The 22216-nt window shown below is 43.7% G+C and overlaps 2 protein-coding genes across 2 annotated transcripts; one reads left to right on the forward strand and one right to left on the reverse strand.

The window, feature by feature from the left end:
* The first annotated feature begins 1048 nt into the window (after positions 1–1048).
* LOC109758828 (ABC transporter G family member 53-like) lies at positions 1049–15037 on the forward strand. The gene is made up of 24 exons (XM_020317694.3): positions 1049–1906; positions 1978–2098; positions 2298–2386; positions 2459–2543; positions 2619–2778; positions 2870–2946; positions 7977–8030; positions 8201–8291; positions 8407–8708; positions 9045–9326; positions 9446–9762; positions 9923–10083; positions 10275–10378; positions 10461–10617; positions 10706–10831; positions 10971–11113; positions 11226–11558; positions 11872–12162; positions 12276–12359; positions 12447–12580; positions 12882–13109; positions 13267–13438; positions 14167–14421; positions 14568–15037. Exons 1-24 carry the CDS (start codon positions 1626–1628, stop codon positions 14823–14825), a joined length of 4305 nt encoding a protein of 1434 aa, XP_020173283.1. The 5' UTR covers positions 1049–1625; the 3' UTR covers positions 14826–15037.
* A 4115-nt stretch (positions 15038–19152) lies between these two features.
* Positions 19153–21529, reverse strand: LOC109758829 (benzyl alcohol O-benzoyltransferase-like). The gene has a single exon (XM_020317697.2). The coding sequence runs from the start codon at positions 21527–21529 to the stop codon at positions 20117–20119; it is 1413 nt and encodes a 470-aa protein (XP_020173286.1). The 3' UTR covers positions 19153–20116.
* Positions 21530–22216: the final 687 nt, after the last annotated feature.

The raw sequence follows: 22216 nt of genomic DNA on the forward strand, positions 1-22216 counted from the left end.
CTCATGTTGGGGAGAAACCTCCGTAGCTATCTACTCCAACCGCGTAGACACTATCTTGAACAACGATCGGTACTCTGTTTGTTATAGTATAGACCACATATGAAGTGAGTGCGTACGATGAAAAATAACCTACAGTAGAGAGCATTTTTATCATTAAAAATCAAATCATTTCTATATAGTCAAACGGACCAAAGTAAGGTGTATGCTCCCACCCTTATTTCCATTTTGAACCAATTTAGAATACCATCCAACTAATCATCAAAAATATTGACAACACTTGTGGACGAATACAAATTTGATGTATTTGAATGACTGGCCATGTAAAACGAGGAAACTTGCATTGCTAAAAATGTGTTCGATTGTCTCGTGATGAGTATAAAAACAAAACTTCTTACTCCCTCGCCAATTTCATCGTGCGAGGTTGTCTTTTGTTAGTACAACTAGCCTACAAAGATACCACATGAAGATTTTCGTTTTTAATGGAATCTTAGACTTCCAATTTTTTGGGTTATTAGTATTACTCACCGGTACGTCTGAATGCGTGAGCGTATGGTACATAGAGTCTACTGTTAAAGAGCTTGATGTAATAAGGTTCCAGTGAGACACATCCCGACCTTGCGCCAGGTTAATCGAATTCAGCCAAGATAAAAGAAATATTCAGCAGGGATGAACTGAGCATCTACACAATAGTATTATTTTTACCGCGAGCAATGATGTACAAGACTAGACATTGCCTAGCCAGATGTCTTTCCAGAAACAAATCTTCGACCCGTCCTTTATTGCAAAAGACCCAAAGTAAAATATATGTTCCTTTGCCGCTATTAGGCCATCTCAAAAGTGCTAGTCGCCAGGTTTTCAATATGCCTGAGACACAACCTTTTGGTCTAGATACTTTTGCGCAACATGGTTTGCCAAATACCATCCTCATTAAGAATTTTGAACAACCATTTACTAAGTAGGGCCTCATTCTTGACCTGCAGGTCATGAATTCCAAGGCCACCTTGGTCTTTCGTCCTACAAGCCATGCCCCATTTGGTCAACATTTTTTTTTCTTTTCATTGTCTTTTTACCGAAATAAACTAGATCTAAAATAGTCCAGTCTTTGCAGAACCCTTTTTGGGAGTTGGAAAAAAGAGAATATATAGAGAATCATATTTGTGAGAGGACAGAGTTAATCAAAACCGGCCGTCCTATATTGCATTATTTTATCCAATAATGAAGGTGATGATGCTACGCAAGATGCCATTGGACAGCGCTCATTTTATTTTTGATTTTTTTAGATCAAATCTGCCAAGATCTGCCTCAAACAGCTCATTAATCCACCCTAGCACAGGAGTTGGCGGCCCCGCACAAAACAAATTCGTCCCAGCACTCTCGGCCGTTTCCCGTAGACCGCGACGTCAAGGGGTACATTAGCTTCTTCTGCATCCTCTCCTCCACCACCTCTATATTAGTAACGATCTGTGCCTCCCGTGTAATCTCATTTCTAGCGCCGAGAAAGAAAGCACCCACCCTGTACGCACGCACGAGGGCACGATCTCCCCTAGCCTGTCGGGTTTTCTTTCGCCGCGCGCGTTGCCGTTGGCGGCGGCGGCGAGGGCGAGCGCGTCACATAAGATAACTAGATGGACGACCTCGGCGAGACACACGCGTTCGGGCGCAGCCTGTTCTCTCGGTCGTCGCCGGACTATGACGAGGAGGAGGCACTGCGGTGGGCGGCGCTGGAGAAGCTGCCCACCTACGACCGCGCCCGGACGGCGGTGCTGGCCATGCCGGGGGAGGGGCTCAAGGAGGTGAACTTGGAGAAGCTGAGCGCCCAGGAGAAGCACGCGCTGCTGCAGCTCGTCGCCTGGGTCGGCGATGACCACGAGCGCTTCCTCTCCAAGTTCAAGGACCGCCTCGACCGGTACGTCATGGACAATCTCGATTAATTGGTTCATTCCTTCACTTGTGATGTCCTTTGTTGGTCGCGTGCAGAGTTGGGATTCAGCTGCCGACGATCGAGGTGAGATACGAGAACCTCAACGTGGAGGCACAGGCGCACGTTGGGAGCAGGGGCCTGCCCACCATCCTCAACACCTATGCCAACATACTGGAGGTACGTCAAACACAAGAGCTCCCACAAGAGTACTACTTCAAAAAAGGTATTACCTCTATTCCTAAATGTGAGACGTTTTTGCAGTTCGAAACGTCTTACATTTAGGAGCGGGGGCTTTGTATTGTACTCCCTCCGCCCGTAATATAAGAGCGTATTTGGGTACATGTGTGCTTACATGCTGGTGATCGTCTTCAAACAGGGCGTGGCAAATGCTCTTCACCTAACACCAAACAGGAAGCAGAAAATACCAATCCTTCACAATGTCAGCGGAATCATCAAGCCCCACAGGTAACTTCTAGACATGCTGTGCACTTGGCAAATCATCTCCATCACATTCAACCTTATCCCTTCCATTTTTAGGATGACCTTGCTTTTGGGCCCCCCTGGAGCCGGGAAGACCTCATTGCTTTTGGCCTTGGCCGGAACTCTGCCTTCAAGTCTTAAGGTGCATCACATTTACTTTTGGTTCTTCTCATTTTCATCAAGCTACTAACACGAGGAAACATTGCAATCGCAAAAGATGTCAGGGGACTTAACTTACAATGGGCATACTATGGATGAGTTTGTGCCACGGAGATCAGCCGCTTATGTCAGCCAACATGATATGCATATGGCCGAACTGACTGTCCGTGAGACTGTCAACTTCTCTGCAAAATGTCAGGGAATTGGTCACCGTTTTGGTAAAGACCAAGTAACATGGAAACCTCAAGACTCATCACAGAAACATATCGCATTGAGTAACTTATATCAAATTTTGTACTGAATGATCAGATCTGCTAATGGAGCTATCCAGGAGAGAGAAGGAAGAACACATCAAACCAGACCCAGAAATAGATATCTACATGAAGGTACTACAGTTGTTACTACATTTTAAATCAGTTTTTTTTCGTAAAAAGGAGGTTTAACCCCACGACATCTACATCATTACTATGCACACAGCCATATTTACTGAAATAAACAAAGAACAAATTATATCATCCAGTACGTTATGAAACATCCGGGGGATAAATGCCACAGCCGACTTATAATAAGAAACATGCCTACACACATAGCGTATTAATGAAACGCCATCCAAATCGGTTGAATATGTCCAGTGCAACCATCTCCCATCGGTTGAATCGAAACTCCATATGCTCATGCGCTTCCGCACGCTGAAGTAAGGGCCGTATGAGGTGACCTACAAATAAGTTGGTATCTTTGTTCTATTAAAAGCACGGTCATTATGGCACCTCCATAATCCGAGAGAAAAGTGCACACTCCCACATGATGTGTGCTTTAAACTTAGGACGAACCCCTTCCAACCAGTTGCCGAACAAATTCTATATACTAGTAGGTTGAAAGCTAAAAGAATCATACGTCAAAGAAGGTTGGTGAATATACAAGAAATAAATAGATGTTGATTTGTTTCCTTTTGATGAAGAAAGTAACATTTTTTTACTTTCTTGTCACACATGTTTTCCAAAATTATCCTTCGTTAGGATAGCCCCTCCATACAAAACCGACATGATTATCTTATTCTTGAGCAGTACCTTCATTTTCCAAATATATGTCCTACGAAACATGGGGCCGGTATTTATGAGATCCGCATACATAGATCGTACCAAGAGGACTCCAGAAGAACGCAACCGGCATCAAAAGAATTCGGTTTGTTACTTAAGTTGACTTACATCAACCATCTTAGTAAATGGAGCCATGAAATCCATTTATCCCCGATCAAAGAATGAAGAAACTAGACACTCAATGAGGTTGTACCTAATAATGTATTAACAAAAACCTCTTTCCGTTGCACAATATTATATAGGTTTGGGTATTGCAAGGCCAAAGGTGTATGTTCCAGCCATGTATCTTCCTAGAATCTCGTGGTACATCCATCACCCACAATAAAATTGCCTCTACAAAAGAATGTAGACTTGATCCTTAACAAGCCTTTCCATAATGGTGAGTTTGTCGATTGCGCCTTTACTTGAGGCAAAGTCTTTGAGTGAAGATATTTGTTGTGTAGCAACTTTAACCACACACCATCTTCCTCTATTAGAAGCTTATATAGCCACTTGCTAGGTAAGTATTTGTTCTTAACTTCAAGGTGTGCAATTTCTAGCCCCCCTTGGTGTTTTGGCCTACATAGGAGTGGTACTTTGTTTTTATATTCATCAATCTAACAGAAGAATCTGCAGCGATAAAAATCAAGTCTTTTCATACCCCTTTGGTATTTCACAGTACGAGAGCATGTAAATAGGTAAACTCTTGAGCACAGAGTTAACTAGAATTAATCGTCCTCAATACACTTCCACTCTTTGTTTTTAAAGGTTAACCAGAAGAAAAGGCCATGAGTTTTAGTTTCCAATAATTGCGCTTCTTTTCAAACCTATCCTCAATACACTTTGACTGTTTGTTTGTAAGTTTCAGAAAATGAATGGGTATTCTGAGGTACCGAAATAGAACCTACCAACCGCGCATATAGTTTCTTATAGTGATTCTTCTATTATTTGGCACGTCCAAAATAGAAGACTTCACTCTTGTGGAAGCTGATAATCCCCAAGTGCAGGGAATCATCGTAGCAATTCCCAAAGGTGGAAGTGATAAGTATGGAGTGTCGAACCCACAAGGAGCTAAATGTAAGATCAATATTCTCTCAAGTCCTATCTGCCACTGATACGACTCTACGTATACCGAACGTTTGCTTCCAACTAGAAACAAGAATAAAACTATGTTGTGCGTATGACGAGGATAACTTTGCATGATATCGGAGAGCTAAAATATAAAAGTAGGTGTTGTTATCATAAAGTTAGAATATATTACTAAATATTATAAATAGCGAGTGTGGAATAATGATGGGTGGGTGTGCGGAATTATCCTAGGAAATCGTTAACAAGACCGGTAGTCGTCATTGCAATTTCATATGAGGGAGAGGCATAAGCTAACATACTTTCTCTTCTTGGATCATATGCACTTATGATTGGAACTCTAGCAAGCATCTGCAACTACTAAAGATCATTAAGGTAAAACCCAACCATAGCATTAATATATCAAGTCCCCTTTATCCCATACGCAACAACCCCCTTACTCGGGTTTATGCTTCTGTCACTCAAGCAACCCACTATAAGCGAATCATGAACGTATTGCAACACCCTACAACGGGAATCCCTCACGCTTGCGCGACACGGAGGGCACAATAGGACATCACGAAAATAAAACATACAACTCATACCAATCTAGATCATCAATCAACCCAAAGACAAAGGATATCTACTCAAAACATCATAGGATGGCAACACATCATTGGATCATAATATGTGGCATAAAGCACCATGTTCAAGTAGGGATTACAACGGGGTGCGGGAGAGTGGACCGCGTAAAAGAGATGAGGATGGTGATGTTGATGAAGATGATCACCGCGGCGATGATTCCCCTCCCGATGGCACTCCGGCGCCACCGAGAGAGAGGAGGAGAGGTTCTCCCCCTTGTGCTTCCTCCTCCATGGCCTCCCAGCTAGATGGGGAGAGGTTCTCCCTCTGGTCCTTGGCCTTCATGGCGACGATGGCCCCTCCGGGATCCTCCTCCATGGCCTCCGGTGATGATGGCCCCCTCCGGCAGGGTGCCAGAGAGGGCCTAGATTGATTTCTCGTGGCTAGAGAGGCTTGCGGCGGCGGAATTTCCGATCTAGGTTATTTTCTGGAGGTTTGGGTACTTATAGGAGAGGTTGGCGTCGAGAACAAGTCAGGGGGCCCCACGGGAAGTCCACGAGGCACAGGGCGCGCCCTAGGGGGGGTGCGCGCCCTCCACCCTCGTGGGGCCCATGGGCCTCCCCTCCGGTAACTCTTCGTTCCAGTATTTTTTATATTTTCCAGAAAAATTCTCCGTTGATTTTCAGCGCATTCCGAGAACTTTTATTTCTGCACAAAAACAACACCACGGTAGTTCTGCTGAAAACAGCGTCAGTCCGGGTTAGTTCTAATCAAATCATACCAAAATCATATAAAACAATAGTAAACATGGCATGAATACTTCATAAATTATAGATACGTTGGAGACGTATCAGAAGCTAATTTTAAGCCCATATAATTGCTCAAAGAGGGAAAATATCAGTTTCATATTTACGACTGTGTCCATATTGTACTCTATAAAAACAATAGTTTCATCCGCATACTGGAGGATGGAGACGCCCCATCACCCAAATACGGGATGAGACCACCCTCCTTAGCCCTTGCTACGAGGACCTCCAACATGGACAACAATGTTGAAAAGAATTGGAGATATAGGATCCCTTTTTAACAACCCCTCCCGGGCTTGAAAGTAATGAGCTATGTAGTCATTTACTTTCACCCCAATGCTGAGCCCGAATAAACTTCTGCACTTGCTATCGTGAGGTTGTATCAAAATCCTTCATGCGCAGAGCTTGTTGAAACATAGAACATTTGACTTTATCATAGGCTTTCTCAAAGTCCACTTTGAAGATAACTCTGTCAAGTTTCTTCGAGTGTAACTCATGAATTTTCTCATGTAGGACTACCACCCCTTCTAGTATATGTCATCCAGGGCATGAATAAAATTTGAGTAGAGAGACCACAATGTGCGCTATTGCAATTAGTATTTATACCCACTTTGGTAAAAAAAAACTAACATTGAGCAGACAAATCCGACAAAATTGTTCAATCCGCATGGCGTCCTCCTTCTTTGGCAACAACATGATGGTATCAAGGTTGAGCATAAACAGTCAAAACTACCCATTAGATAAATCCACAAACAATGCCATACGTTATCCTTTTATAGTCCCCCAACATTTCTGGTAGAATTCCATCGAGAACTCATCTAGTCATGGCGCTTTATTGCTCTTCATTTGTGAGGTGGCTTAAAGCATCTTCTTTCCCATAAAAGGCGTTGCGAAAACCACGTTCTCTTCCGGTGCAAGTTGTGGAATATCATGAGTAATGTCCTCATCCATCAACACGAAGGTGGACACTAAGGAGCCAAATAGCCTTATATAATAATTAGAGAAAAGATTTGAGATTTTCCTGCCCCACAATCATCCCCTTGTCTTGCACTAATTGGACAGTTTTCTTTTTGGGGTGTTTGTCGCTCACGATCAAATGGAAGAATTTAGTATTATTGGCACCTTCCCTAACGTACCTCACTTTGGCACGGTCGGGTCATTTGGTTTATTCTTCTCTCGTGAATTTGCCAATGTTCACCTCAGCCTCGTGTTTGGCAACACATTATGTCGGTATGAGGTTGGTTCATTCAGCCTTAATATCTAAAACATCAATAAGTTGAAGGAACCAGGGAAGTGAGCCTAGCTCACTTGGCTAGTGGAGTGGATGTACAACCCAGCCACCCAGGTTCAAGTCCTCACGGGCATGAATTTGGGTTCTTATTATTTAAAAAAAACTCGCTGTGGGGGGCTTCCCCTACCGCTTTCCTTTCAAAAAAATAAGTTGAAGGAACCTTTCTTTTTTCTTTTTTATAAGCACGGCCAGAATTCTTAGCCATTCCTCGTAAGAATTGTCTAATATGCCGGATTTTAATTTGTCACCTCCCTACATTAATTCCACCACGTGTTTATTTTGCTCATTCTTTGGCCGCCATCTGAATGAAGCATTCCCTCTCTAACCACAATAGCTCAAAAGAGAAAGTTGCTTTGTTCCCTATGTTAGCGGACCTCACTGGAGTCCAAAAGAAGTGGTGTGTGATGAGAAAGTATCCTTTGCCAGGCGTGTACCGCTACAAGAGAATTTTTTTGCTCCAACTCAACACTAGCTAACACACAATCCAATTTCTCATAGCTAGTTCACTTCACTAGTTCACTTAATTCAATGGTTGAGACATGGTACGTTTAAATGTAAAGTTTGATGCATATCAATCTTTCATTTTTCTTATCTAGGCTGTTGCAACAGGAGATCAAAAAGCTGAGGTGGTCACAAATCACATACTAAAGGTGCATGCGAATCAGTTAGTTATTTATAGCTCAGTTGTAATTTACATTGAATTACATAATTATAATAAGAATGATACCAAGTTCCTTTATTTAATTTCACAAAAATTTCTAAGAAATGAAAAGTGATCACACTACTAATTCTTTAATTTCACTCGTTTGAATTATTGAAGGTCTTAGGGTTGGATATCTGTGCCGATATAATGATAGGAAACAATATGTTGCGAGGCATATCAGGAGGGCAAAAAAAGAGAGTAACCACAGGTACATATAGTCTGAAAATAAGAAACTTACAAGATGCTTATGTGTTATTACATAACTAAATTACTTTGTACTCCTATACAATCAAACTCACCCATTCTACGACATGGTTGTGCAGCTGAGATGCTCGTCACACCCGGACGAGCCCTTTTCATGGACGAGATATCAACCGGACTTGATAGCTCGACAACCTTCCAGATTGTGAACTCCATCCGACAAACAATCCACATTATTGGTGGAACAGCAGTCATTGCCTTGCTACAACCTGCACCAGAGACATATGAATTGTTTGATGATATAATTCTCCTTTCAGATGGTCATGTTGTCTATAATGGCCCTCGACAATATGTTCTCGAGTTCTTTGAAATAATGGGATTCAAATGTCCCAAGCGAAAAGGCGTAGCTGACTTCCTGCAAGAAGTGAGTGTAATCGACTTGTTGTATGAGTTTTCCCGGATTATGGGTCTATTTTAAAGTGCATTATCATGAATGACCTTCAAAATATAAAACTTTAAATTTCCAGGAATTTTCATAATGCAGAATGTGTGCTCACAAGTGAAATAAATGGATCAACATATTTTTATATTTCTTACAGTTTGCGTCTTTAGCAAAATATGGCAAGCTGCAATATTTCTAGAAAATTGTCATAAGTTGTGATTTTTTTTTGCATCGCGGAAAACTTAGGATTTTTGTAATAGCGAGATCATAAATGGCTAACATGTTAAAGTTTGACTAACTATAACTGGAAATTTATAGGTTACATCAATAAAAGATCAAGGACAATACTGGATAAACAATGATGAGACATACAGATTTGTTCCAGTCAAGGAGTTTGCGGAGGCATTTCAATCTTTCCATGTTGGTCAAGCTATAAGGAGTGAGTTAGCTGTGCCATTTGACAAGGACAAAAGTCATCCCGCAGCTCTGAAAAAATCACAATACGGCGCCAGCATGAAGGAACTACTCAAAGCTAATATCAACAGAGAGATATTGCTCATGAAGAGGAATTCATTTGTGTATATATTCAAGGCAACTCAGGTGATGATTCTAAAATCAAAATCTACAGAAGTTCAACACTAAATGATTTCTTTGGTATTCCTAGAAAAGTATAGAAGAACATAACGTACATTATCTTATTATTTCTCCTTTTTCTTTAGTTGACACTCTTGGCAATCATTGCAATGACCGTATTTCTGCGCATCAATATGCATCGAGACTCGGTAACAGATGGAGGGATATACATGGGCGCTATCTTCTTTGGGATCTTGATGATAATGTTCAATGGGTTTGCAGAAGTAGGTCTAACTACTGTAAAGCTCCCGATTTATTTCAAGCAACGGGATTTTCTCTTCTTTCCAGCATGGACATACTCGTTGACATCATGGATCATTAAGACCCCCCTCTCCTTGCTCAATGCAACAATTTGGGTTGGGATAACATACTATGGTATTGGATTTGATCCCAACATACAAAGGTAGGTGGTAATTTTAAGATCAATGGTTTTTAACACTTTTGCTTCGGTACACCCCCTGTACACATCAACGGTTGAGATTACCCATACCCCTTTGTAATAAAGGGCATGATGATCTTTTTAATGTGTTGCACAAGCTAATAAAAACAATGCAATGCTACAGATTTTTTAGACAACTCCTACTGCTCTTCTTAGTGAACGAGGCATTTTCTGGACTCTTCCGCTTCGTTGCTGGCCTTGCAAGGCATCATGTTATTGCAAACACCATCGCTTCCTTCTGCATGTTAAATTTTATGCTCACAGGTGGATTCGTCATGGCAAGAGGTATGTGGCTAAGCTGAAGTCCTAAAAAGATGTTTGAAGTGTCCAGCTGAGAAAACTTGGAAAGGGGTTAGCCCAGTGAAAAAAACTGAGAAAACTTAGAAAGAATTTCCGGAGTTTAGTTATGTTTGCCCGCATTGGATGTGTTATCGGTGAATCATAAATTAAATGAAAATATTCGTATGATTTAACAGACAATGTGAAGAATTTGTGGATATGGGGATACTGGATATCACCCCTGATGTATGCACAAAATGCCCTATCGGTGAATGAGTTCCTAGGTCATAGCTGGAACAAGGTAAATAGACTTCTGTGGAAGGATAAACAATCATATCTCTAAATATGTATGGCTAAAGCATATTGTTAATGATATACTACAGACAATCCCCGGTTTCAAAGGACCACTTGGAAGACTAGTTCTGGAATCTCGAGGGATTTTTCCTGATACAAAGTGGTACTGGATTGGTGCTGGTGCCTTACTCGGATATGTGCTGCTATTTAATATCCTCTACAGTGTTTGCCTCACATTCCTCGACCGTGAGTCCAAAATAAATTTTATTTAGAATGCAAATAGATAGCTAACTTGCAATTTTTCAAACAATGTCATACATTCTCCTATCTGCAGCATTTGACAACAACCAGCCAACAGTATCTGAAGAAACATTGAAGATAAAACAAGCTAATCTCATTGGTGAACTTTTAGAAGCATCATCGAGAGGATGGGTTAACAACAGTACAATGGCATCGAGAGGTACTTATTGGTTCTATATTAATCAATCTAAGGGAGATATAAGATAAAAATGGACAGCTAGAAAAACTCAATAACGTGACTTCCTAATCTGATAGTTGAGGTGTAATTCAAAATCATAACACTTGCATCTGCCTACCAGATACTATGGACGGGAGCAATGATAAATCAAATTCCAACCACACAACTATGAATTCTAGTCCAGGCAAGAAAGGAATGGTCCTGCATTTTGTACCTCTCTCTGTCACATTCGATGATATAAAATACAGCATAGACATGCCAGAGGTATTTTCTTTATGGAACTTCTTAGGATACGGTTATACTCATATGTCCAATATGTAGAACATACATGAGTAAAAACATCACACATCATTACTTTATATGACATAAATTGTAGGAAATCAAAGCACAAGGTGTGACGGAGAGACGATTGGAATTACTGAAAGGTGTCAGTGGTTCATTTAGGCCAGGAGTACTCACAGCTCTTATGGGTGTCAGTGGTGCCGGCAAGACAACACTGATGGATGTGTTGGTTGGACGGAAGACCAGTGGATACATAGAGGGCAACATTACAATATCTGGATATCCAAAGAAGCAAGAAACTTTTGCTCGTGTATCAGGTTACTGTGAGCAGAACGACATCCATTCACCAAATGTGACTGTGTATGAATCACTTGCATTCTCTGCATGGCTCCGATTACCTGCCAATGTTGAGTCCTCAACAAGAAAGGTTTGCAAAGAACAAAAATTTACTTTCTTTGATTTTTTTCATAGTATAGAAGTACATATATTAGAAAAGTATATGAAACATGATTAATCGAGAAGACTCATATTATCTACTGACAAGGTTCAGTACAAAGAATTGTCAACTGATATTATAAGGTAATGCCATGTAAAGTGAAAAATGGATGACAATAGAATTTAAGTCGAAATGTCTGAGAAAGATATTTGGAAGTGCTTGTCGATCACATTTACGTATTAGTCATATCTTGGTAAGGGAGACCATATCTACTATCTACTTTAACACATGAAACCGTGTGCAGATGTTCATTGATGAGGTCATGGAGCTAGTGGAACTTAACCCCTTAAAACATGCATTGGTTGGATTACCTGGTGTGAGTGGATTGTCAACTGAGCAGAGGAAAAGGCTAACAATAGCAGTGGAGCTAGTTGCTAACCCTTCTATTATTTTCATGGACGAACCAACATCTGGACTGGATGCACGGGCAGCAGCCATTGTCATGAGAGCAATAAGGAACACTGTAGATACAGGAAGGACTGTTGTTTGCACCATTCACCAACCGAGCATCGACATATTCGAGTCTTTTGATGAGGTACTAAATAGAGTGTGTACACATATTAAAGGGTAAAAAACTAAAGCAACATATGAGCAATTCGTAATGTTTCTGAACCGTTTTAATACATGATGGTTTGTGTGTCTTTGCAGCTCTTCCTGATGAAACGAGGAGGTGAAGAGATTTATGTAGGCCCACTAGGTCGGCACTCATGTGAATTGATCCGATATTTAGAGGTGACGAAAGGAAACATAAATTAGTCTATGTTTACATATGAAGTGTCATACTAAACAAAGTTACTGAACTGCTTTGGTTCTACGCAGGCTATTCAAAATATCAGAAAGATTAAAGACGGCCATAATCCTGCAACATGGATGCTGGAAGTTACCAGTACAACACAAGAACATATAACCGGGATTAACTTCAGTCATGTATACAAGAATTCTGAATTATATCGGTACTTTTCTTGTTTCATTAATAACTTAATAATGTCATGCTGAAAAACTATAGCCATAATACAATTTTGATTTAAGCCATGAGATCTTATATTTCAAAAAAGAGAAATAATTAATATATTTGAACAAATATGCATGACTTAAAATATATTGAAATCATAGATCACCCATTGTAAAAGCATGATAATACTCGTGTGTCAATTTGATCTTCTGCAACCGAAGTTCCTATATGTGTGACAAAGACAATTGACAAAATAGTTGTTTACAATGTGCACTAATATTATCGGTTTTGTTGCATCTCAGGAGGAACAAAAAATTAATAGAGGAGCTAAGCACACCTCCTGAAGGGTCAAGCGACCTATCCTTTCCAACCCAATACTCACAAACCTTCATCACACAGAGTTTTGCTTGCCTGTGGAAGCAAAGTCTGTCATACTGGAGAAACCCTCCATATACTGTTGTGAAGTACATCTATACTATAGTACTTGCACTGTTGTTTGGGACAATATTCTGGGGTATTGGCAGAAAAAGGTAACATCATATATAACAAATTAAAGCAAGTACATGATTGTGTATATGATACTCCCTCCATCCCATATTAGTTGTCTTAGATTTGTCAAGATTAATTCGGTACGGAGGTAATACTTGTTAAGGAGACTAATTATAGTTTCCACCTTTACTCGTGCAGACACAATCAACAAGACTTATTCAACGCCATGGGTTCCATGTATTCCACAATTCTGTTCATGGGGGTGCAGAACTCTACCTCAGTTCAGCCGGTTGTGGCTGTTGAGCGCACAATCTTTTACAGGGAAAGTGCGGCTCGCATGTACTCACCTTTGCCATATGCGTTGGGACAGGTAAAGTTTCTTTGCATTAACTTTCATATGTAGTTATGTAATGTCTCGACCAAACTCATCGGTTCACCCGCCGATTTTTGGCTGTTGCACCTGGGATCTAGACTGGCCCCACACCAATTTTTGGTTGTTACACCTGGGATCTAGACTGGTCCCGTATACCAACATTAGTCTTTTCTTTGCATTTTTTCCTCGCTCATATGCATCTGGGATAAACTTTTCAATCGGTCACCAATCCTTAGATTGCTCCAAGGGGTCAACTTTCCAGTCGGTCACGCATCCTTAAATTGCTCTAAGACAAGCACGCTTAACTTTGAGGTTCCTTGAGGATGGACTTTCGGAAAAGAAGTCACACCTTGTTGATATGAGTACTCTATCATTCCTATTGAACCAGAATGTCATAAGTTATTTTATAGGGCAAATAAAAACAAGACTATGGAGTTTAACGAACAAAATGCGTCGCATTTTCATGTATAGCATCATATATGAATGCAAGCATGTATTTTTTTTCTTCTTCTTCTTGTGTTCTGGAGTGGGTTGATACCATACTTGAACTAATTATTGTACGTGGTGGTAATTTGCTTTACATATAAGGCGGGGCGAAAAGCCTTTTCGGTGAAAGGAAGATAATATTGAATTACAGCTAGAAAAGATGTTATAGATATTTAACAAATATCTAAGTGGAAAGCAACGGTAAAAAACAATAAGAACTAACATCCTTCCCTTTGCAGGTTGTAATAGAACTTCCATATATCCTTGTCCAGTCCTTAATATATGGTATTCTAGTATATGCTATGATTGGGTTTGAGTGGACAGTTGCCAAGTTCTTTTGGTACCTGTTCTTCATGTACTTCACTCTAGCTTACTTCACATTTTATGGAATGATGACGATGGGCCTGACCTCAAACTACAATGTTGCCTCTATTGCTTCTGCGGCGTTCTATGCTCTCTGGAACCTTTTCTCGGGATTTATTATACCAAGAACTGTAAGTATACTAGTTGCTCTCAATGTTTTAACTTTGTATACTTCCCCTTCTAACCAATAAACAAAATTTTATCCTTCTTTTCCAAATATTATTCAAACTCTTATTCAAAAAGTGATACTATGTGAACTGGCTACCTTGCTCTACAGAGAATCCCAATATGGTGGAGATGGTACTATTGGCTCAACCCTATTGCGTGGACACTCAATGGTCTGGTCACTTCACAGTTTGGAGATGTAATAGAAGAGTTTGATAATGGAGTGCGAGTATCCGATTTTGTAGAAAGCTACTTTGGGTACCATCAGGAATTCTTGTGGGTAGTCGCTAATGTGGTCGTCTTATTTGCTGTTCTCTTTGCTTTCCTTTTCGGACTCTCAATCAAGCTATTTAACTTTGAAAAGAGATAAGTGATCAAGGAAGAGCATATCCAAGTTTGATCGAAGACTGAAGACTGCTAGCAGAGACAATACAATAGGACTATGTCCTTTTAGTTGTATTGGATACATGTGAATACTACTGGGAATATTAGACAATTTCATGATTAATTCTACAATATAAATCATGATTAAAGTAACTATTACCATGTATACCTCTAGCATACTAGATGGATTGAACAACATTGTACATGTAGCAGCAACCATAATTAGGGAGTAGATCGAAATACGTAATCTCTTGTAGATGAAAATAGTTGTGGTTGCTGACGAGGTAATGTTATTGTCGACAATGTTGTCGAAGACTAGTCGAAGCAAATGTGTGATGCGTCCCCACCTAACTTGGAAGGAAAGTGACCCACGAATGTGAACACTCGCATGTAGCGCTTTCTAAAACCTAATTTGCCCTCTTCTAGTACAGGATCACAAGTGCAAGATGTTCCGGGGACCTGCTCTCTAAGTCGTTGGTGCATGCCTACGTTTGGGATGGAGTAGATTAGCATGGCAACACGAACAATAAGAGGAGTGAAAACCTATCGCAATTTGTTGTGTATTTGGAGATGTCCGATAGGGCTTTACTCTTATAAAGGATGTTAGCGTGGGCTCTACGATGGCAAAGAGGCCCTTCGTCTTCCGTTTCCAGCTGGCTTGACGCGAGGTCCACTCGAGGGTGATGCGAGATATTTGATCTGCCTGGACTGCTCAGACCCGGGCGACCTGGCTTGGCGGTCCATGACGGGTGGACCGCAAGTGTGCATGGGACCACAGTCACGCGGCGGCTCGCGTCGCGCCTGCACCCAAGTGCGATGGCCTAGCTGGACTCGCCTGTTGGCATCTTCGCACCTGTCGGCTGGTTCAGACGCTGCAGTCGGGATGTGTGGTGCGCGCCCTTGCGCCATCTGCGTCGAGCCATCTGTTCCGCATTGGCGTGCCATAAGGCTCTCTCGGGGGCTCTCCGCATCGTCTGATCTACTCAGATGCATGCACCTGGACGACCCGGATGGGTGGTCCTTGACGAGTGAAATGCGGGGCACACACGAGGCCACCGTCATGGGGTGGTTTTGGTTGCGCCCTGTCACGCGCGAAAGCCGAGGCCAAGGCCTCCTGTCAGTGACGCACACCCGCTGTTGGGTGGAGTCTCTGGCGCCAAGCGGCCGCCCATCTGGGATCCTGCGTCAGTGAGAGTGCCATTTGTGTCGTCCGGTGCACGATGGCCTCCCGCGGCTGGCTCCCTGGCGCGGTCTGCACTGTCCGATCGACGCGACGGCCCATACCTGACCATGCTCCCTTTGGGGTCCATGACGCGTGCCCCGAGAGCACGATCGGGGCCATGTGTCGAGTAAATTGCATAGATGTACCACAATTGGGGTATTGGAAGCAGATTGGTATCAAGTTTGGTAATTTTTACGTGTCAGTACCAAGTCTGGGGCTAGACGTTACAAAAAGGTCTAAATCGCGTATAAACGTGTATTGACCGTGTATCTGACCGGCAGGGCCCGCCTGTCAGCTGCTGGCGTGGCATTTTTTTTGCAGAAACCCCCCGCACCTCCTTCGTCCTCATGCGCGGCGGCGCCCGATCTGGATCGAGGGGAGGAGCCCCTCGAGCCCGTGCTCCTTCGCCTCCCGTAACCCCGCCCCGCCCTGGCCTCCTCCTCGCCGCGCCGCCGGCCGGCCACCGGAGCACCACGACCAGGACCAGGCCGTCCCCGCACCCTGCCTCTCTCCTTCTCTTCCTCCTTCCATTTTTTCTTCTCTCTCTCTCTCTCTCTCTCTCTCTCTCTCTCTCGACGCGCCGCCTTGGTTCCCGTCATCCCCACGAGTGAAAGAGGGAGGAGACAGAAAGGGATCCATGGCGGCGGCTGAGTGGGTTGATGGTAAGGGGGAGGTCGCTGGAGGAGGGGGGAAGGAGACGGCGCCGGGCGGGGGATCTGGCCGACGGCGAGGGAAGGCGCGGTCGGCTGCTGGGGTTCGAGCTGCTGCAGCGGAGGAGGGAGAGGCCACGACGCGAGGAGAGGCCGCGGCGGAGAGGGAAGGCGCGAGCAGATGCCGCGGCGGTGCGAGCAGGGGCAGCTCCGGCGCAAGCGGGGGCCGCGGTGATGCGAGTGGGAGCTCGGGCTCGAGGGATCCTCCCCTCGATCCAGAGCGGGCGCCACCGTGAGGGGGGTTCTGCAAAAAAATGCCATGTCAGCAGCTGATAGGCGGGCCCTGCCGGTCAAATACACCGTCAATACGTGTTTATACGCGATTTAGACCTTTTTGTAACGTCTAGCCCGAGACTTGGTACTGACATGTAAAAATTACCAAACTTAATACCAATCTGCTTCCAATGCCCCAATTATGATACTTTTGTGCAATTTACTCCCATGTGTCTGCGGGGATTTTCATCGCGCTCGTGTGCGCCGTCTTGCCCACTTCCTCTCGTGTGTCGGTATGCGCGGGTGAAGTGCATTCGCTTCTCGATGGGCTTCCTCGTTCGCGGGAGCCAGGTCGGGCGTGACTGCTGCCCGTGAGGTGCTCGACCTCTTTGAGTCACGGTGAGGTGAGTCAGGGTGTCTCGGTTTTCTACAAGGTCGGTTGAGTTTTCCTATAAATTTATTGTTTTATGCTATTTATTGGACGCGGAGCACGCTGTCCTTCCTCTCGCTTCATTCTGCGGGTGCTTCTTCAAGCTTACCCGATGTTGCCGGCTTCGAGCTTACTCGACGTTACCGGCTCTAAGCTTACTCAGTGTCGCCGACTTCCACTTTGTGTTGTTGTCAGGGTATCTTTCGGTTTCCTCAGTGCACGTACTTCAGTTATCATGACGTTGGCCCCGGGCGCACTGGATGGTCCACCCATCATGGGCCTCCCAACTGGGTCGCCCGGGTCTTAGTCGTCCAGGCAGATTAGATGGCTCGGAGCCGCCTGAAAACCCACAAGTGTAAGGGATCAGTTGTAACCTTTTCAATAAATAAAAGTGTCGAACCGAACGACAAGCTAAAGGTAGAACTAATAATCTCTTAAGTTTTATCGACCATCAATACAACTTTAGCACACTTAACATTTGTTTTACCTAGAACAATAAATAAAATTACCTTGTGGGACTGAAAAAATAGCTTTACAAGGTAATAAAGAGTTAGGTGTTTGTTTTAATAAAATAACAATAAAGTAAATGGTTTCGAAAGAACAATAAAGAAAATGATTGTCCCTAAGCAATTGGATATGAAACATCACTGATACTCATCATACTTATGAGGGAGGGGCCTAAACGATAGTGTCTTCAAACTTATATTACATGACTAACAGACGGCGTTGCAGAAGTACTCTCAAAATAGACTTTTGTTTTGCATTATATCTATACCAAGTAATAAAGCAATGTGCATTTTCCTGAACTTTTTCCATACGTTCACTGCCGAAAAGATTATTTTGTCCGACGTGGTACTAAATTATTGTACGTCCGTCTGGTAAAAAAGGAAAAAAAAGATTTGTCCAGAATTTTATACGTGCGGCGCGCCTTGTGGCCCAGCGAAGCCAACCGATATATTTTCCTGCCCACGCAGCTAGGAAGACTCGTACAAAGCGCCCAAGACTTGGCCGGCCCATTTTCCTTTTTTCCTGTGTTCTTTTCATATTTTACTTTTTCTTTTCCTTTCTGGCTTTTTTACTTTTTCTTTCTTTCATTTCCAAGTTTATTTTTATTTTTTCATAAATTCAAGATTTTTAAAACACGTTCAGAATTTCAAATTTTCTTCAATTTTTTTTGAAAAGGTTCGGAATTCCAAAATTTTGTTCACGTTTGACAAATGTCCAAAATTTATGTTTTTCTCGTTCCAAAATTTGTTCTAAACTGAAAAATATCCCATTGTTTCAAAAATAATTGTGTTTCCCAAAATTGCTTGATTTTTTCAAATAAAACTTGCATTTTAAAATGTTCAAATTCAAAAACTATTCTTGTTTTAGTGAAATTTCAGAAATTCAAAATAATGTTTGTTTTCGAAAATACACATTTTCTAAAATTGTTCTTAATTTTTAAAACATGTATTAGTTTTCAATATTATTCAAAAATTCAAAAGGTTCATATTTTTAGAAAAGTTTCATATTTTTACAAATTATTTGCGGATATTAAAAATGTTCCCGTTTAAAATTTTGTTCGTGTTATTTCAAAAATGTATGGAATTTTCAAAAATGGTTCACAATTTTTTAAACAGTTCAGGACTTAAAAAATCATTCATATTTTCATGAATATTCGGCAATTCATAATAATAATACTAATTAGAAAAGTTTAAAAATTCAAAAAATATTTCTAACTTTACGCTGTTGTATGTTCTTAAATATTTGCACTGCCCATTGGTTAGCAGGACCTGTTTGTTTGAGTGGATGGCAGCACTTTTGTCGGGTCATTGAGGTCCTGAGCTCGATCCTTCAACTTGTCATTTCTTCTGGATTTTTACTCGCACCTTACAAAGACATGTCATTTCGGTGCCTGAGCCTTTCACAACCCACACAATTTAGCCGGCCCAACTACCCAGGAAATAAGGGTCGTATCAATTTTTGTACATGTGCGAAACTACATGTATAGATGGATTATGCTGGACGAAGGATGGATGGATTATGCTGAACGAAGGATGGATGGATTGATACATGAGTTAGCTAGAAAAGGACTCTGAATTTCTTGAGGATTGCTACCTGAGGAAAAGAGAAGAGTAGGAGAAGACCTGGCTCACTCCCATATTATGAAACTTCACACCTTAAATCCCCTCGATTAATGAATGAAAAAATAGCGGAGTAGAATTAACTCCGGTAGTTATCGATGGATTGTACATGAAAAAAAGAAGACCCGCCTCACTTTCATATTGTGGAACTTCATATCTTGATATCCCCTCAAATGAATGAAAAACAGATTGAATAATTCGCTGGCCTTTTCAAACTTCATACCTTAAATCCCCTTGATCAATGAACGAAAAAATAGCGGATTGATTATTTCACATGTGACGAAACCCGAAACCTAAATGTTTCTTATCGGCATGCTCGCATGGTTATGCTTGCATATATAATTCTAACTAAATTTAAATGCACACTATTTTTTCTCCCCTTGCAATGCACGTGCATATGTGCAAATTATTATATAGAGTAGATAAAAACACACTACCGAACAAGATGCCGAGGAAAAACCATCTTACAATGGAAACAATCCACGAGAGATGCATTACTAAGCACAAGCACAACAGTGGCCGAACTTGGTGCTTTTTTTGATGTTGTGTACGCAGGAGCCTAGTACCACACCTCTTCTACAGCTTTGCGAGAGCGTGACCAGGAACCAAGGCTGACTTGCTCTTGTCCGCAGGTTCAGTGACAGTCCGACCGCTGACCGTTAGCCCCTTGCTCACCTCCACCTTCAGCCGCTCCAGCGCCAGCACAGGCAACCTCGTCGGTACGTTGACGCCCACCTCACCGGCCTCGTTCCTCCCCTCCAGATGGAACGTGGCCAGAATGATCGTCGCCGGCCCTCCGTACACCGGCGTGCCCCACCCGAAATCCACCGCCATCATCCCCCCCTGGGTCATGTCCGAGATGAGGTACGTCCGGGCCTTGGGGAACGCCGGCCTCCTGTGCGCCGCGTTGAAGCCGGCCGCCGACTGCACGTACCCTTCCTGCTCCGCCCGCGCCTTGGCCTCCAGCAGCAGCCGCAGCGCCTCGCCGAGGGGCCTCCGGCACAGCTGCCCGGCGGGCGCGCACGCGGAGGCGAACGCGAACGAGTTGCCGTAGTAGCCCCTCGGCAGGCGGTGCCGGCTCCTGTTCCTCACCCGGCCGTTCACGAACATGTGCAGCCGGACCAGCTCGTCCGGGCCGTACCGCAGCGCGGCGGCACGACACCGCCACATGAAGGCGCCGATCAGGTCGAACCGCGACGCGGCGGTGCGCAGCGCCGGCGGGGCCTGGGACCGGAGCGCCTCGATCTCGCGGGGGCCGAAGAAGAACGTGTGCTGCGAGAAGATGTCCGAGGAGGAGACCACGTCCTTTCCGGGGTCGGGGAGAGGCGCGTACTCCACGTGGTCGTGCGCGGTAGCCGGCGGCCAGCTCGCCGTGAGGAGCTCGCGCTGCCACACCGGCCGCACGGTCGGCGCGCCCGGCACGCCGCGGGTGAACTCCGTCAGCGCCGTCAGGAACTGCACGATCCCCGGGCCGTCGGCGATGCAGTGGCATATCTGGAACCCGAAGACGAAGCCTCCGCACCTCAGCCGCGTCACCTGAACAAAGAGCAAAGGACGGTCGACGACAACGGCGGTCGCTCTCTCCTGCTCGGGCAACAGCTCATCGTAACATGGCACCGGCGGTGCCAGCGAGTTTCCAAAGTCTTCCATCCGGACGTCGGCGTCCGCCTCGACGAACACGACCCCCTCCCCCGTGCACTCGACCACGAGCTTCCTCGTCGGCTGGAGCTCCCGGAACCGGCCGGCGAGAGGGTAGTAGTGCACGAGCGCCTCCGAGATCGCCGACTTGATGGCCTTCGCCGGGTCAATGCCGGACTTGGAGGCGTCGCCGCGGTAGAAGAAGGCGCCGGAGCGATAGAAGCGGAGGACCTCCTGGTCGTCGATGTCGGAGAGCACCTTGAACTCGTAGGGCGTGGGCCTCGCCGGCGCCACGAGCTCGCGCTCGCCCCGCCGGATGGACAAGGTCGTCAGCGTCCGTGCCACAGACATTTTTGGGAAAAGAAACTTGAGGTGATAGTACTTGATTTGCAACTGCCTCAGCGAATTGGTTTGGCGATGCATGGTTCCATATTATAGGCAGGCGCGGCGATGCGGGCGAGCGGAGAAACATTTTTCAACGATGAGTTTGAGACTGAGATTACATTGGGTAGTTCTTCACAGAAAATGGTTAGCACTACTCTATCAATCAGGGCACAGGCTGTATGTGTAGCTAGGTAGGGCGATCTAACCTATGCTCAACATGCATTGGTGCACAGGGTATTTTCGTGGCAATTCGTATACGAATCTAAGCATCTTTCCGAAAGCTGAGTTTCAGAATAATATTTTCTTACCCAGTACTATTGTATGCAGTGCTCGTTCTGGCATGTTGGATTCTCCGAGCCATGTAAAGATTGTTCTGGTTTTCTATTTCTAATGCAAGTATACGTCTTTGATCACGTATCTACCCATCCATCTATCTAGTATTATAATTAAACTTGTCACGCCCCGAGACCGGGCCTAGGCGAGACAGCCGCCGCGCGCCTATAGACATGAAGGCCTATAGTCACGCAAGGCGTAATTTAGCAGACATAAACCAGCAGTGGATCACAAAAGCTCATATATTAACTACACGAATTCCTTTACATTTACAAATAGCCAAAATACATTACATTCTCTAGTCGCTTCCCACCCACTGGT

Source organism: Aegilops tauschii, chromosome 2 (assembly GCF_002575655.3).
Source record: "Aegilops tauschii subsp. strangulata cultivar AL8/78 chromosome 2, Aet v6.0, whole genome shotgun sequence".
Lineage (NCBI taxonomy): Eukaryota > Viridiplantae > Streptophyta > Magnoliopsida > Poales > Poaceae > Aegilops > Aegilops tauschii.